A 17350-nucleotide genomic window follows, 5' to 3' on the forward strand; every position below is an offset into this window, starting at 1 on the left:
GTGTGTAGCGTGCTGGAAACTCCCAGTGGCTTTACGGAAGAGGTCAACAAAATTATTTTTAATTTCATTTGGAAGTATAAGCAGCCAAAAATAAAAAGATCTACGATCATCAAATGCAAAGAAGAAGGGGGTCTTAATATGACTGACTTCACGGTATTCGATAAAGCTCTAAAATTATGTTGGGTAAAGCGCTTATGTTCTACAGATGACGCACCATGGAAAGCTATACCAATTTCACTACTATCAAGCGTAGGTGAAACACTAATTTTCGAGTGCAACTACGATGTCAAATGCATAAATTTAGATAAATCGCTTCCGAAATTTTACAACGATGTAATAACTTACTGGCAAGAGTTATCCATTAATGTACCTAAGACGAAGAGCGACGTATTAAACCAAATTATATGGAATAATCAATTTATAAAAATAAATAAAAAGTCAGTGTTCTTTCAAAACTGGCACATCGCCGGCATTAAAAAGGTATCCAGTCTCGTAGATGAACAAAAAAGACGCTTTATTTCTTTTCAGTCCTTCCAACAAAAATTCCATATAAACTGCAACTTTCTACAATACTACGGGCTTTTATCTGCAATACCAAGTGCTTGGAAAGAGCTTTTAAAACAGTCACAAACCGAACCTCTCCTCCTCGACGCCAACTATAGAAAACCTAACGTGTAAAGTCATATATCATCTGTTGATTAATGGAAAAAATCTACCTCCACCTACGGCAGAAAAAAGACTCATCAAGTGTGGTTTTGATCCATCGCAACGTCGCAAAATATACTCACTTCCCTTTGCTGTAACAAAAGAAGTTAAATTATCCGTGTTTCAGTTCAAATTAATACATAATATTCTTAGTTCACCAACAGCCTTCTCTACAAAAGGCAAATTATCGATTCACCTACTTGTCCATTTTGCCCTGATACAGAGCAATCTATCTCTCATTTATTTGTGCACTGTCCATTGGCTGTATCGTTCTGGAACCGCTTACAATGCAAAGAGCATAGCGTGACAGCTTTGACAGAAAATGAAATAATATATGGCGTCTTAAAAGGTTCATCTTCGCTTCAAACCATCAACCACCTTATACTCATTGGCAAGTTTTTCCTGTTTATCTGCGCTAAAAATGACAAAAAATATCAATTTGCGGATTTTGTCGGCTACGTGCGAGAAAAAATAAATCTCGAAAAGTACATCGCCTTACGTGCAAATAAACTCTCTCATTTTAATTTTAAGTGGAAAGATTTCTTTTAAATATTTATCACATCATCGGTAGCATTTCACTCTCTTTGTTTTTTTTTGTTTTTTTTTTTGTGTAACATTTTAATTTATTGTATTTTGTAAAAAGTAAGTAAGTAAGTAAAGTAGTGCGAATAGTGTTTTGTATTGCGAGCTATTAGGGACGTATATGTAGAATAAGAAAGGAACCGTATACAAATAATCTATGTTTTAAAGTTAGTAAGTCATTATTTAAAATGTGTCTCGTTGTATTAATGTAATTAGCGTAATGTAGTGTACTTTAGCGTTGTATTGTGAGTAAGAATTCAGTATATTTTAGAAGTAGTCATAATTAGTTATCCTTGTAATTAACAATTTTTTTTTTCCTTTTTAAAATGTTCATGTAAAAAGTATGTCTCTTGTAAATAGCCCGTTGTAAATATGTATTTCTCTGTAGTGGTGTTGCGTGTAATAAAGATTTCATTAATAAAAAATAAATAAATAAATAAAAAAAAGTATAAACCACTAATTGGGAACACTAATAAGTTCTAAAAACATTAATTACAACTAACTGAATATGTAATTACTATCTAGAATTCATAAATATTAAAAAGTAACTTATAGTAAAGACAGGGTGTTTAAAACTGGGGACACAATAGTTTTCCTCGTAGCCGTTTTAGTGTCGTCATGCAATGCTTCTCCCAGAAGCATTGTGCGAGGACGACACTAAAAACGGCTGCGAGGAGACTGGGGACACAAACCAAAGGTGCTAAAACAGTAAAACACTAAATAAATAAAATAATAACAATAATTATTAATCATTATCAAAGACTGATTAGCAGATTGTGCCCAATGCCTTCATTTGGCCATTTTGAAAAAAAAAAACAGTGGCAAACAAAAATCATCTGGAAAATCAAACAATAATAAATTAAGCAGTTAACAAAAAAGGGAAACAGATTCAAACTGATGGAACACTTGTATATTGGTAAACACAATAAAAAACAATATACCATGAAGCCTTCTCCTAACTCTTCCTCCTTTCTTCTTGGGTGTAACTGAAGATTGTTGTCCAGGCTGAAGATTAAAAAGGGGGAGTTAATATATCAGGAGACACATGTTGAAATAATTTTTAATATTATGTGATTGTTCATTCTGCAAGTTCTACATTACTCACATCTTCACCATCCAAGGCCCCTTCATTGTCATATCCAAGATTTTCTTTTGCACTTTCTCTGTCAATGCTTGGTTCTGGAGTTTTGGGTTTTTTCCTTCTCCTTGGTTTTTCTGTGGACTCATCTGGAGTGCCTTGCTCGCTGTAAACAGGTAAACACTTTCAGTCTCAAGCTAAAAATGGGAATATTTCTCCTTTCTATACACTGTACACACGTTGTGCATCAACTGACAGACACTGAAAGAGTTACTGACTGAAATGAATGACTGTGTAACAAATAGATGGATAGATAGACTAACTGACTGAATGACTGATGCACTACATAACATGACACGACGCGGCGCGATGCGACGTGACGCGACGCGACGCGACAGCTACACTACACTCATAATCCATATCCGAATTAACTCGCTTAAGGAATGGTACAGTAAAACATTTCATCACTTTGTTTTATTAAGAATGCTTAAATAAACTACAGAAAAATGACTGGTTTGCATGATGCTGCATGTCTACATGTAGTTGACCACGATATTGTCAATAAAATACCAAAACACCCCACCCCCACCCTCTGGTTATTACAGTTACAGAAAGAATAGTTTTCATAATAAATTTTTCTTCACTTGTACAAATGTACATGTACCTTGTCAAGGTTCTTGTCTTTTTATGCCTTGTCTTTTTAGGGGTCTGCTCAGTGTCCTGCTGTCTGGCTGGCTCTGTTGATGAACCCTCTAATATTTCTTTATAGCTCTGCTTATTTTCTTTTCCATCCCGAGTGGGATCATCTATTATAAGGGAGAGATCTTAAATTAGATTCCAGGGCTTCAAGGACTTCAGGAGTAGCACAAACCCTGTTTTGGTCACATACATAATAACTAGGAGCAGGAGCTCTCAACAAACCCTACTGGGCTTACAAGGAGAGCCCCCCTGTTACAGATTGCTTTGACCGCTAGTTAATAATAATAAATAATTATTATTAGTTCTTGTCTTACCCTCTTTGTACAGGTTAGCTTGAAGAAGATTTTCCTCCGATTGTGACGTGGCTTTAGCAATGGGACTCCCTGACTTGATAGTTTCAAGCTAACAAAAAATAACGCTACACATTAAAGGTGTCTTGCCGGCCGGGGCATGAACTTTCAGTTAAAAATACTGCAATCTGCAGTACCATTAAAATTTTAGAAATTGGATATCAACAGACCTTGCTTGACCAGTATGGCAGCAGTTTGATCATAACATTTGTAAATATCAAAACACAGTGTTGTTTTGTAATGAATCTGACTACATGTAGTTTTATGAAAGGATCTTACCACAGCATCACTTGTGTGAGTTCGCTTCTTTTTCTTCTTTTTTCTTGTTTCTTGAAAACTAGGAAATAGACAAAAGTATCTTTAAATTAGTGGAACAGGGAAGGTGCAGTGGGGACCATGCTTCCTCTCTACTGGCACAAGCTGGAAATTAAAGAGCTTAGAAATGATTTACAAAATGTACAAACATCACATAAAACAAAAGATTTTTTCACACCTCTCTTCAGCTACTGCATCTTGAAGAAATGACTCAAATCTGGCCTGAGTCTGTTGGCGTGCCTTTAACACTCTGGAGCTCTCCTCAGATATCACTGACCAGAAATACATACATACATACATACAAATGAGAAAGAGAGGACAAAATTTAACCTGAATGTAATAACCTACAGATCTAGATGTGTAGAAAGTGGAGGAGACAGAGAGATGGGGACACGGGAGCGCACAGCGGGGACGAGACGACAGGCAAACAGAGGGAAGAGAACGGAAAAAAGCAATGGACGGGGAAAAGCAGGAAAACGCAAGAAAGAACCCACAAATGCGCGGAGACGCGCGGGCCACAGGACCGAAGTGCCAAAGGAACGGACACCCACGGAAGCGCACCGAACGCGACAAAGGCGCGCGCAGACCAATCGAGATTGTTATAGATACGATTAATAGTATAACACTAAGATTTGTTGTTGTGTTCATGTATCAACCAAACGCAACCACATGTTATACTTCCTTAACCATCAAAACAAGTCATACGATACATGTTGATCTATCTGAGATCTGAGTTACAAGTGTATATCTCAGGCGTCAGCAGAGCTAAAAGAAAACATGAATTTCAGCTTGCCCTTCAGATAAGCAGCTCTCAAATTTTGATTGCCTCAGAGCAGTTGAATGCTTGTCTTAATTTACTTTTCTTACGATTTAGTGGGCAGAAAACTTGCCTCAGCCCTTACCCCCAGGGGGGGTACACCGGCTTGTAAATGACACGGATGATCGAATGGAGGTAAAACTCAGGACCCAAAATATCCCTAAGTCTTCCGACGTTACCCAAAAAAATCCCTGGACCAAAAATAACCCCCCAAAAAATCCCTTGTCAAATTACCCCTAAATTGCCAGGAGGGGCAATAACATAACACAAAGAACGCTCGTTTTGTTTATTCATCATACCATAAATACGCCAAGGCCGCACCAAGGCACTTTAGTTTGTTTTTAATACCCAAAAAAATCCCCTATTTAAATCAAGTCACCCAAAAAAATACTTGCCAAATTTTACAACCCAAAAAAATCCCGGAATCGAAAATTTCAAACCCAAAAAAATCCTTCGATCATTCCCGTCATTAACAAGCCGGAGTACCCCCCCCCCCCCCCCTGGGCCCTTACCCACTGGGCAGGTGAGAATGAAAATTACATACATGTACACAACTTGTCCCAGATGACTAGACATGACTAGATGAGGTCATACTTTATTCAAGCCCTAGATATGATCAGACTGGTTGTTATTTGAATTTGAAAAATACAGTCAGTGTAATGGAACACAGTGGCAATTAAACGATGACTGTCTGATCGGTATCATATTTTTTCAGGTTGAATGTCAGACACCTCTCTGCAGGCAGGAAAAGAATATTGAGGCGTGGGTGTTTTGTTTTAATGTGATACAACAGTTTTGTTTTAGAGCCTGGCCACCCTGGTCTTCACAAATATGTCTAGATGGTTTACATGCATGGTACAATGTATACTTACACTGATCTGTTGATCCAGCTATCTCTCCCTAAAAATGTTTTTTAAAAAAGTTCAGTTATTGTCAAAATCAGACATCTGTTTGATGGTCAAAAGTTAAGTGGCAAGGTCACCATTTAGACTTCCTGATTGCTCAATTTCATTGTATTTTGCCTCTGTTTAAATGATTCACCTTGTGATCTTTTGACACGACGATAAGCAAAGCATGTTTATACAGATGTAGTTTCATGTGATCAGTTTTTCACACTTTAGATTATGATGTGTTTTTTTAATCTAGAGTGTGAAAAACTGATCACATGAAGCTATAGATCTAGACATGCCACTTAGTAGAGGTGACGACTGAATAGAGGTCTAATTTATAGTAAATATGGAAAGTGATTTCTGGGAATTTGATAAGTGACTGCTTATTAGTGGATCATCGCTTAAAAGAGGGCTTCCTAATAGAAGTTTGACTATACCAACCACAGACCTGAGACTCCAAGTTTGACTTGGCCCTCCTGTGTTTCTTCTTTTTACCTGATCCTGGTGTTTCAGCTACAGTGAAAACAGTACAAATGCTGGGTGAATATTAATAATCTTGTAGTGTAGAACCAGGACTAGGCCAGGCATATAATTATGTAGTGGGGCATTTGACCTTTACCACCATCCCTGTGAGAGACCTGACAGGGCAGGACCTCTGTATATAACACTTTGCTGACTAACTCCCCCCCCCCCCCTCAGGCCATCCCTACCCTTGCGCACTGAACTTAAATATAGAGCCTCGGTCCAAGGTGAAGAGAACCAAGAACTACATGTAATCCCTGGTGGGTTGTGGCAGTAAGCTTGGATTTACAAACTTGTTAGGGCGGCTGTTTAAAGGATACATGCACATGTCAACACTTTTTTTACCCCATCTAAGCCCTTTTTAGGAGGATTTTAACTAATAATATTCAGAAAAAAAAGAAAAGTCAAACAACTTGCATAACCCCTCCCCAAATCTTGGACTTAACATCGAAATGGGTGCATGCATAACAACTGAAATACTTGTTGGGGAATTAATTTTTATAACAAATGAGCAAACGACAGGCAACTCTTGCCTTCATGCTCTTCCTTAATTATGATAATAATCATTTGATAATAATCATTTGATAATAATCATTTTTTTTTCCTTCCTTGATCATTTAATTTTGATATTAAAACAAAATGTTGACTTGATCACACGAAAACAGAAATCAGGGATCAAGTAAAGAAATGGTCACTATAAAATACGGTATAAGGTCAATATAACAAAAAGTGGCCTTGTATGCTATATATGCAATGCTTGCCAAGTTTAAGTAGCTTACATTCTTTGCATAAAGAGTAAGCTCAAGCTTATGTTTTACGTGGAAAAAAAGCTTAGTCTGTCTTGTGCAACCTTCTTTCCCATAAAAAATTCTCTTCAGTTTTTAAGCTTACCTGTCGCCATGAAGCCCACTTATTCTTGAAGGAAGCTACGCGCTGACTTTATTAGCTTGTAGTCTTACTCATGCTGCATGAAGAACTTGGAACCAATATCAAGCAAAGGCTTCAGTTCAAACATCAAACATGGCAAGCTCCATGTCTTGTACATGTATGGGCAACGCTCGCACAGAAATTCGACAACAAAAATAAACGATCTTTGTAGTCAAGAACGTAATTCCATCAACAAACAAACTAATATCATACTTAAGCGTATCTAAATTGCAAAAACAAGAGAGAACTTCTGGTAAAGGAAGTAGATAGTTCAGGTGTCAATTTTCGGCGCCATTTTCTTTACAAACTATGCTTCCGTTGTGCACGACACACCATATGGTTTTACATAACGAAAAATACTCTTTCTGCATAGGGCGCTGTCCTTGAAAATTGCGGGCTTCATTATGTGCGGCGAAAAAAAAGTTCGCAGCATGCGCTGCATGTTTGTCTCGTCGCGTGACTTGTCGCGTCACATGATTAATGTTTTGCCATTTATTAGAAGTTCAATAGACCTTGATCTACACGTAGTATTTCTCGATCAAACACATGGAACCCTGTATAATCATCCATGGTGGCTCAAGAACGATACCTGATGAACAAAAAGAATCGTACAGACAGGGTGTTCAGTTGGCAGCGAGGAAAGGTTATGAAGTGCTACTTGAGGTAAGTAAAGTGCTGTCGTCTTTAGAAATTCCCCGGCCGGGCCTCTCACATGCAGTCTAGAAGAACCTGTACTTTGCATCAGCTTTAAAAGCAAGCGCCTTAAATTTGCCAAACAAACGTCCATGTTTTACAAAACACTGCAGTATACACTTGTTACAAGAAGTATATAATTTTTAAGCTTTAATATATTCAGATGCAAGACTAGATGCAGTCAAGCACAAACCCTTATATATTTATTACAATAATATCTTAATGGAATAATGTACAGAACGAAAACAATATGAGTGTCATAAGGTTGTTCCATAAAACTGCCACAGACCTCGTATAAACAATAACAGACCCCCAGCAGAAGGGGGACTACAGGTGTGTGTGTGTGTGGGGGGGGGGGGGGGGAGGGTGGAGGATGCTTCCATATTTTAAAAGAAAAGCCAGAAACTGCTTGTTTATGCATGGTTTATGACTCACGCAGTGCTTCCAAAACTTATGTAAAATTAAGGTTTTCAATGTACCTATCTTTATCAAGAATCCTAAAAAAATATGATTGGTTCAGAACTTTAACCTCTTAGAGGTTTAAAATTATTAACAAATTGAAGTTATGCCCACAAGGTGAGAATCTGGATCTTTTAGCGATTACTTTTAAAATGTCCACTCTGCATCAATTTAATATAAAAGTTCCCTAACCGATTACAGTCAGTAATCCCCGACTACATATACTTTATATTTATTTATTCCAGGGTGGTAGTGCGGTGGACGCAGTTGAGGCAGCCGTGAGAAACATGGAAGACAATCCAATATTTAATGCAGGGCATGGATGTGCCCTAACTGAGGAAAACACTGTTGAGCTTGATGCATTAATTATGGATGGACACAATCTAGCTACTGGTTAGAAAACTAAATTGTTAAACATTTTTTTCTTAGATATACAGATCTAGCTTGTTCAGGGTTAATGTTCACAGGTAAATGCGCTGCAATACTTGAAGGTTTTAAGGGGATTGCAGAGTATCTTAGAAACAGGAAAAAGTGACAAAAAGGAAAGTAGTAATGCATGGGGTGCAAAGGACTTTTGGGAATTGAAAGAAACCCGAATAACAAAAGAAAGCAATATAAATAAGCACTTGACAGGAAGACTTACCTATTTTTTGGGCATCTTCCGGCCTCATATCCAACATCAATGGAATAAAAAGCAATCAAACTTTCAAGAACCCTTGGCATATGCACAATTTGCAAAGAGCACATGGTTTCCAAGATCACATGACCCACACGAGGGGGTACTGAGGGGCGGGGGGCAACAAACTGTCCCAAACAGGGGGTGAACTTCACTAAGGTTTCTAGACTGTATTCTCAAATCAAAATTATAAAACTTTCAGGTGCAGTTGCCTGTGTCCAAAACATTGCTAACCCAGTTTCCCTGGCACGACGAGTCATGGAGGACACCCCTCATTGCCTGCTAGCTGGAGAAGGGGCCTTAAAGTTTGCGAAAAAAATAGGATTTCCTGTTGTTGAGAACCCTTCAGAACTCATCACAGACGAATCACATGAACGTTCTGCAAATGCGGCAAGTTACCTTAGGACAGTTGAAAATTATGTGGGAACTGTGAAACAGGAGACAGGAGATGCTGATAACAGACAGGGATTTGATACTGTGGGAGCTGTTGCTTTGGATTCACATGGAAGACTTGCAAGTGCTACATCTACAGGTGTTAATTAATAAATAAATGTGCAATGCATGGAACCCTGTTAATCTGACCATCATCAGGACAACAAAATATAGTCATACTAGGGACCTCATTTTAAAGGGATTCTTAATAAGATAGTGACTGACTGCATGAGCTTTTTTTTGGGCAAAAATAAACAGGTAGTCATATTGGTAAGGGAAGGTGCGGTGGCCTTATGGTTAGTGTGCTGGACTCCAGATCGAGTGGTCCGGGTTCGAGTCCTGGCTGGAGTAATTGTGTTGAGTTCTTAGGCACGACACTTTACTCTCACAGTGCCTCTCTCCACCCAGGTGTAAAAAAAGGGTATGGTTCATGCTACTAAAACCCGGATAAGCTCCAGCCTGACGGGCCACTAGGCTCGTACAGCAGACTTTACCTTTAACCTTTACCATATTGGTAAGGTGGTTAACCCATTGTTCTACATTTTCTATATCATTTGCATGTTGATCTTTGGAAAGCATCTTAAGTAATTACCTTGTTATATACATGTAGTTGAAATATTTTCTCCAACAGCATGCACTCTCCTACTGCGAGGTCACGTGACATCTGACAATAAAATTTTTTCCCACCAAAAGACCAAAGTTTTCCTTAGCTCTGCCTCAGGAAACATTGAGATTCTTAAGGAAACAAAACTAACTGCTTCCCTCAGGACCGTGCAGAAAAGCCTTACTTCCAGCATTGTTTTTACATGAGTGTATAAGCCATTTTTTTGACACACATGTCAACACGTTGCATAATTTACCATGAATTTTGTTTTGATTTTTTTTTCAACAAATTATTTAAATTACTCTCTTTTGAAATTGCTTTAGTCAGGATACAGGTATCTGTTGTACCCAACACCCCAACCATTTCAGGACACTTGAGAAATGTTGAAAATACTTCCCTGCAGCTTATTCGTTTACCGTAAACACCCGCGTATAAGCCGCACCCGCAGATAAGCCGCACCCTAAATTTAACAACTCAAATGTTGGAAAAAAAGTTTTTTGAAAGTAAATCAAAGAAAATCCAAAGTCGAGTCAAAAATCCAAAGTTGAGTCTTTAGGAAGTCTTCTTCATCGAACGTAAACTCAATGAACATTGAAACAGAAAATACTTCAGTCTTACCCACAATTTGAGCTCTTTAATATAATGAAAACCAACTTTGACATATTACGGGTGATCTTTTTCTGGCATTTGTTGACAGGTATTTCTTCATTCAATGCAGTTTTTCCATAGATTTTTGTGTGACAACAACAAGAACTTTCGTTTGCTGAACGTTCGTAGCTTAGTAACCAGGCATTTGATCGAACTCGAAATATGGGACTAGGGCGAGAACGTAAAGCAAAACAAGATGGCGATGGAGGCGTTCGAGTTTCGTGGCTATCATATCGACAAATTAAAGAGATTTGGGAGCCATCTATTGGAGATAAACTTGTTGCATAATGAGAGTTTTGTAATCAGTTCGACAAATTTTTCATCAAAGTGTAAAAATGAGAGAGAAACAATTGGCCATCTTACTCGTGAATACTCGTGGTATTTTCTCGCTCGTAAAAGTATCAATATTACTGTTAAAGTTATAGGCCATTGTCGACACTGCAAACAGTATAGGAGCTGTCAAACTTGCAAAAGCAATGACCGGTACTCTCTTGTAGTTTTAAGTTTTTTAATTTACATAATTTTCCATAAATTAGCATCAGTTAACGAAAATTTACGGCACCTTTTCCGAATGTTCCCGCAGATAAGCCGCACCCCCGCTTTCGAGCGAAATTTTTTGGAAAAAAGGTGCGGCTTATCTGCGGGTTTATACGGTAATTTGTTTTTTCATTCTCAAATGCTCTTTGATGACAGTTTATATCCATGTGGCTCTCCCCTCTTTGTTAAGTAAATAAATTGGTTTCAAGCATTTTCTCAATTTTATTGCAGGTGGACTTCCCAAGAAAATGCTAGGTAGAGTTGGTGATTCTCCCTTAGTTGGATGTGGAGGATATGCTAACACTGTAGCAGCTGCCTCAACTACTGGACATGGAGAATCTCTCATGAAAACTGTTATGGCATGGGATGTTGTACGAAATGTGGAGGATGGCTTGAGTCCTGTACAGGCCTGTGGAAAGTCAATCAATAAGATGGTAAACTCAATTCAAGGCGTTGGAGGTGTCATAGCACTCAACAGCAAAGGAGAGTTTGGACGAGAGTTTTGCTCACAGCAAATGGCTTGGGCATCTGTAAACAGGCGTGTGGTTAAATTTGGCCTGGACCGGAATGATGAACAAGAGGTCCCTCTTTAAATAAATTATGTCATCATTTAATTATTTAAAGTTAGCGTAAATGGGTTTTTTTTCTTATTAAAAACAAAACCCTGAAAACAAATTGCATTTCAGGGCTCAAAATAATTTCTGGGTACTGACCGGTCATGTTGACCGGCCAAATCAATTTTTGCTCGGTCATGTCTCGTTTTTGACCGGTCAAAATATTGAGTATTTACTTTGAAGCAATAGCCTATTCTGCCAAAAATTTCGCCTCATAAGTGAAAACACTCGTTGTTAAAGAGTACAAGGCTTAAGCTTAAATGTTTTGATCGCTAAAAGTGTCATTTTATTATGTTCGCATGGCTAGAACAAAAGATATCGAGAGTTATCGTTTCAATCTGTAGACGCCGGACGCGGAGAACATTGTTTTATTTTGTACAGTACGAGCAAACGTTTACCGGAACTCTCTTAGCCTGCGTGGCCGGCGTCCGAAGGGGAGGGAGAAGGGAAGTAAACGCAGGCTAGAACTCTCTTTGACAATTAAGTGTACATGTAGCACCACGTCTTAGGTGGTCAACTTGTCAGCACTCATGGGACAGGTTCAGTTGCGAAATAGGCACAATTTAAAGAAACATTGCTGACTTAACATTCAAAGCGTTTAATGATGTTATTATTTTCTCATAAACTTGCTGGTGAAAAACTCGCTACAAACTCGTACTTTCTAAAGGTTTATATAGTTTTTTAAATCCACTGACGAGTGCTATTTTTCTCGGCCTGTCTGACAATTGAAACTGTAATTTCATATGCGTGTTAATAGCAGACGTTGAGGGTACTCTCATCAGTATTCCACAAATTTGTGACTGCAAGCTGCTATGATATTTTATGATTTTACTGTAAAATGTCAAGAAATACTGCGAAAGAATTATGTTATATTTAAAAGCCGTGTACGTGACCGGTCAAAATGACCGCCGAACCAAAATTTTATCCGGACAAATCGTCATTTTGGCCGGACATTGTCCATTGACCGGCCGTTATTTTGAGCCCTGCATTTCCTTAACCTTTTGAGTAAGTGATTTAGCACTTGTAAGTTTCACTGTTAGTTATGCTTAGCATTCAAACATTAGAAACAAAATATGGTTGACATGTAAAAATCCTGAGGTTTAAAGGCTTACAATCGCAACCCGGGGGTGGGGGTACTCCCATATATGGGCTATATAGGTATGTGCCGCAGGATAGGGTATGGTTTTTGAGGTTCTTGGTCCTTAAATTGGGTATCATTTTTGCTTCTTTTGGCATTGTGTTCCTGGTGTGATCCTTAGATAGGGTACCTAAATGCTATCAGCTAAAATAAACGCCTAGCTAAACGAAAAAAAGAGATCTTTAACTGTACTATCCATTTAAGTATTAGCAGAAACCTGGTATTAGTAAAGCGATTTTATAAGGATTTGTGTTTTGCCATGCGTGGTTAGCCGTTATTTAGGTCGTCACGGAACGCTTCTCCTCCCCTAAAAAGGGTATTAATTTTCGCTTTATTTATCCTTTAATAGGGTCAGGGTTTAAGAACCTTCGCGGCACAACCCTATCCAAAATTTATGGGAGTACCCCCCCCCCCCGGATCGCAACTGACAGCTGAGGAGTTGAACTCAGTTCTACTTTGAACAGAACTCAAACCTGCAACCTCCAGATTTAAAATACATTGCCCTAACCTCTTGACCATCCTAGATCCTCAAACTGTATGTGGATCGCAGTTGGGCAAAATTGCTTGTTCACTATAATGCGGAAGGAAGGCTAGCAATAACAGCTTCTGCTGACCCATTTCCCTTTCAATGTCTTTAGTAAATTGAATGTTGTTTCCAACTGTCAATCTTTTTTTTTTCAGTTTTCCTCCATCTTTTCTTGTCACGTCTGATTTATAATGTTCTGTACAATATGTGGGAATACAAGACTAACAAGAGATATAGAACATCTCTGAATACATGTACTGTACTTATCAAAAATTACACAACAGAGAAAAAGAAAAACTAAAATGATTATTTTGAAATAACTATAAAAAATTATATGTATTAGATAAATTATTCATTATTCCTTTAATTTATATTATTTTAATAATAATTATTATTCATTATTATAAAATTATTTTTTTAAAGAAATAATGTACATCTAATGTACATAACTTCTTGTTATGTATATTTAAATTGTTTACATATTTGGAATATCTTAATGCTGTAGGGAAAAACATGTTGCTTTAGAAGAGACTTCTAAACATGAAATAAATGCATATTAATTTTTATTTTTTTGTATAACTGCTCATGAGCACTACATATTTTGTTTCTTTTTCACAAGAGTCATTCAAGGTTCATGGTATGCCCACCCCCAGAGGATACTCCTGTGTATAAGTTAAAAAAAGAATGTAATGATTTGATTTAGCGCCTCCCATACGATAACCACATGTACTAAAACCCGAAACGGCGAAATGTCATTCAAGGACTATCCATGCAATGTCATTCAAGGACTGTCCATGCAATGTCATTCAAGGATTGTTCTTTTGATGAAAGGGAGCTCAGAAGAAAGCCAGGAAAAATCTTGACTTTCCACTGATGAAGGGCTTAGTCCAAAACGTTTGGAACTTTGAACTGTTTTAAAGGCACTTTCAACTCATTTAGTGAGAACTTTATTATACTTGGCACAAACTCAGCTAACAAGTGATAACTGAACACAAGAGCTGAATATTTGAAAATAGTTTGTACGCATTCCGCTTACATACGCATTCGTGCCCCTAGCAGTACACGAGAAAAATATCACAAGGACGTCCACAAGCTCAGTGTATCAGAAAGTTCTTGTAACATTCAACATTACAGAGGATCGGTATTGGAAGCACTTTAGAGAGTCGCCGCATCCAGGATATGCTTATCACCATTAATAGCTGTTTCCAGGGCCAAGCCCCCCTTAGTATAATGAATCTTATTAAGACTAGAGACCACAAGTATAATTTAAGAGGAAAAAACATACTTTCATTACCTAAGGTAAATAGTACAAAATATGGTCTCAATTCATTTAAATATTATGCAGCGAAACAATGGAATATGCTTCCAGAAGAGGTTCGCGACAGGGCTGGCACCAAAGATTTTATTAAGCGAATTCGAAATCTCGATTTTTAATCTAACTGATTTCAGTCTTGTAATACATTCCTGTAAATAGTTGATTTTTTTTTTTTTTTTTTGATTCGATTTCTTTTTTTTCTTTTTTTTTAGTATTTTTAGAATTTTTACGAGTATTCAATGTATTTCCATTTTTTAATTTTTTAGAATTCTTAAATTATAAGTATTAATTGTATTTTCATTTTTAGCATTTTTAGGATTTTTAAAATTATTTAATGTATTTTCATGGTGAACCTGTGAACTAGCTTTTAGCTAAGTGTTCTAACCATGTAAAATAAACTTATCTTTATCTTTTATCTTATCTTCCCTTTTGCAAACACAATGCTTTGGGGCGTCTACCTAATTTGGTGGTAAAACAATAGAATAGCAAAAAGTTGTAATAAATTAAGAGAGAAAACAGCAAAAAGCTGTAATAAATTAAGAGAGAAAACAGCTTCTTTCAATAGGTTCTTTTTGCTCGGACCTTAGAATTACAAGGGTTAGCCTTTTTCGCATCTTCTAGCAACGCTGCCGTTGAGGCGGAGGTCCGTTCCGTTCGTGGGCAGATTTACGGATGGCCGAACAGTGCTTTCCACGTTTTCACTAAATACAGCTATTTCAATTAACGTTGTCCGGATCAAAGCTTCAAGACAAGACTGAAAGGCAGTATGGGTAGAAGAAGAGGGCAACTGCACGTGCTGAATACTAAAATATATAATGACACGACAAACGCGAATTTGCACGTTTTCTATTTCTTCAGACATGTGAAACAAGGTGGTTTTAGCCACACTGAATTTAAGGAGAATTTTCAAAACTCAGAACCAAGCGACAGTGAAGGTAAAGCTACAGAAAGTCCTCCTGAGAGGAAAAAACAAACTCTTGAATTCTCCACGTGCGATGATGCTTAATGAAGCTTATATGCAAATTTGTAGTGAATACCCAGAACGCCATACGGTCTTGCCTTTTAGCTTTAAGCTTTGACCCGACAACGTTTATTGAAATAGCTGTATAAAGTTACGGCTGGTTTCGGGCTATGCTGCAATTTATCGAAATTTAGCCATTCAGTCGCATTTATCCCGTTACTCTTCCAATGAGCGTATTTCTCTTGTAACGCATAGACGTAACTTGAAACACTGGATTAAAAACGATTTATTGTCTACTGTGTAAGTCGTATGTTCCGTATGTTACTCGTATGTACCCGTATGTACCCATATGTTACTCGCAGTACTCATGATCCTCTTAAACGGTCGGTATATTGACAAAAAATGAGCCAAGTCGACTGTTAGAAGATTATTATTTTTTGATTTTCTCTTCTCGCGCGCAATCGAATCAGTCGAAGTTTGCAGCATTTTTCTACAAATCCAATTGTCAAAGACAAGATTTACTCTAAGGGACTTTAAACATATTTGTTCAATAGTCCCACTCAAATAAACTGGTGGCCTGCATCAATTCATTTAAAATATAAGTAACTTGTAAACTAGCAGTGGTAAAAGTTTAGAAAAATTGCAATGTTGGAAGATTTTCGCGCGAACGTCCTTAACAAGCAAATACGGTCCTTTAATTTTATTATTTTGGTCTTGTTGCAGTTTGCAAAGGTTTGTTGCATTTTACATAGGTTCAGCTTCATTATCTCAGAAGTACCGGTGCCATGTTACCTCGACTCTCTATTAGGCGGACACCTCTCTAAGACGGACAGCTGCGCTCCCGAAGGTGGTGGATTTCCACTGACGCGTAATTTTTTACGTGCGTAAAAAAATTAGAGACAATATACGAACGGCTTGCGTACACGTTTACGCAGGCCGTTCATACATTGTCTTCAATTTTTTTCACGCACGTAGAAATTTACGCGTCAGTGGAAATCCACCATGAGAGAGAGTTGACTGCACTTCACAACAGGTCAACGGACAACACAAAGAACCAGATACTGGTGGACCTGACCAGCAAATGGTATAAAAACGAACAAATGAAAAAAACAGAAATGCTGTCCGTACAGTATAAGGCTGCATTCATTATGTATGCTACAGGGGGGGGGGACAGAGGATTTGTTTTTCAGCGGCCCATTTTTTTATATCCCCCCCCCCCCCAGGCCCATACAAATTTTCATAATCCCCCCAAGCAATCAGCCGAAAAATGAATTTGAGAACCCCCCCTAAAATCCTCTGCCCCCCCCCCCCCCTGTAGGATACATAAATGAATGCAGCCTAAAGGGATTGAATGTGTTTATTTTCTTCCATAAAATTCCGGTTATAAGCCCTGGGCTTATACGACTTCGTAAGGGGTTTTGAGTGGGCTTATAAGCGGAGGGGCTTATATGCGGGAGGGCTTAAGTCCGAAATTTACACCCCTAAGCGAGACAACGAGCATCCACGTCACTTTCATATGCGAGTCCCCCCCCCCCCCCCGGGCTTATAAGCGCCTCGAAACGATCCACGGGAGGGTTGATCTAAATGCGTTTTTATAAGTTAAAAACGCATAAAAAAAGCAACAATTAGCCCTGTTCAGTTCTGTCATCCGGCAGTGGGGGGCTTATATCCGGGGGGGGGGGTGGCTTATAATCGGATGTATTTTTTTGTTTCCAGTTAGATGGGCCTGTAACTGGAGGGGCTTATAATATTTCGTCTTCCTCGCAGCCGGCGCCGCGTTTTTAGTAGTCGTCACTCAACGCTTCGAGTCATGCATGCAAGGTTCCCTAGAAACCGAGAGTGACCTGGGTCGAGCTGTTACC

General features: G+C 38.2%; 2 protein-coding genes across 4 annotated transcripts in view; one reads left to right on the top strand and one right to left on the bottom strand.

Moving 5' to 3' along the window:
- Positions 1-7214, bottom strand: part of LOC144645093 (jouberin-like) — a 35829-nt gene extending 28615 nt beyond the window's left edge. For 2 of the 3 annotated variants that reach the window (XM_078504568.1, XM_078504567.1), the window contains exons 1-9: positions 6850-7210; positions 5885-5949; positions 5419-5446; positions 3908-4001; positions 3694-3751; positions 3379-3466; positions 3030-3171; positions 2393-2531; positions 2229-2292 (exon numbers count right to left, since the gene is read on the bottom strand). In XM_078504568.1, the coding sequence (XP_078360694.1) occupies positions 2229-2292; positions 2393-2531; positions 3030-3171; positions 3379-3466; positions 3694-3751; positions 3908-4001; positions 5419-5446; positions 5885-5949; positions 6850-6859 (688 nt within the window). In that variant the 5' untranslated portion in view covers positions 6860-7210. Of the gene's footprint in view, positions 1-2228; positions 2293-2392; positions 2532-3029; positions 3172-3378; positions 3467-3693; positions 3752-3907; positions 4002-5418; positions 5447-5884; positions 5950-6849 lie in introns of all 3 variants that reach the window. The other variant, XM_078504569.1, reaches the window with a different exon arrangement.
- A 94-nt stretch (positions 7215-7308) lies between these two features.
- Positions 7309-15759, top strand: LOC144645168 (isoaspartyl peptidase/L-asparaginase-like). The gene is made up of 4 exons (XM_078504650.1): positions 7309-7548; positions 8283-8430; positions 8916-9245; positions 11166-15759. The coding sequence occupies exons 1-4, from the start codon at positions 7432-7434 to the stop codon at positions 11525-11527; spliced, it is 957 nt and encodes a 318-aa protein (XP_078360776.1). The 5' UTR covers positions 7309-7431; the 3' UTR covers positions 11528-15759.
- The last annotated feature ends 1591 nt before the right edge of the window (positions 15760-17350 follow it).

This window comes from Oculina patagonica, chromosome 3 (genome assembly GCF_052425735.1).
Source record: "Oculina patagonica isolate OP01 chromosome 3, crgOcupat, whole genome shotgun sequence".
Taxonomy (NCBI): domain Eukaryota; kingdom Metazoa; phylum Cnidaria; class Anthozoa; order Scleractinia; family Oculinidae; genus Oculina; species Oculina patagonica.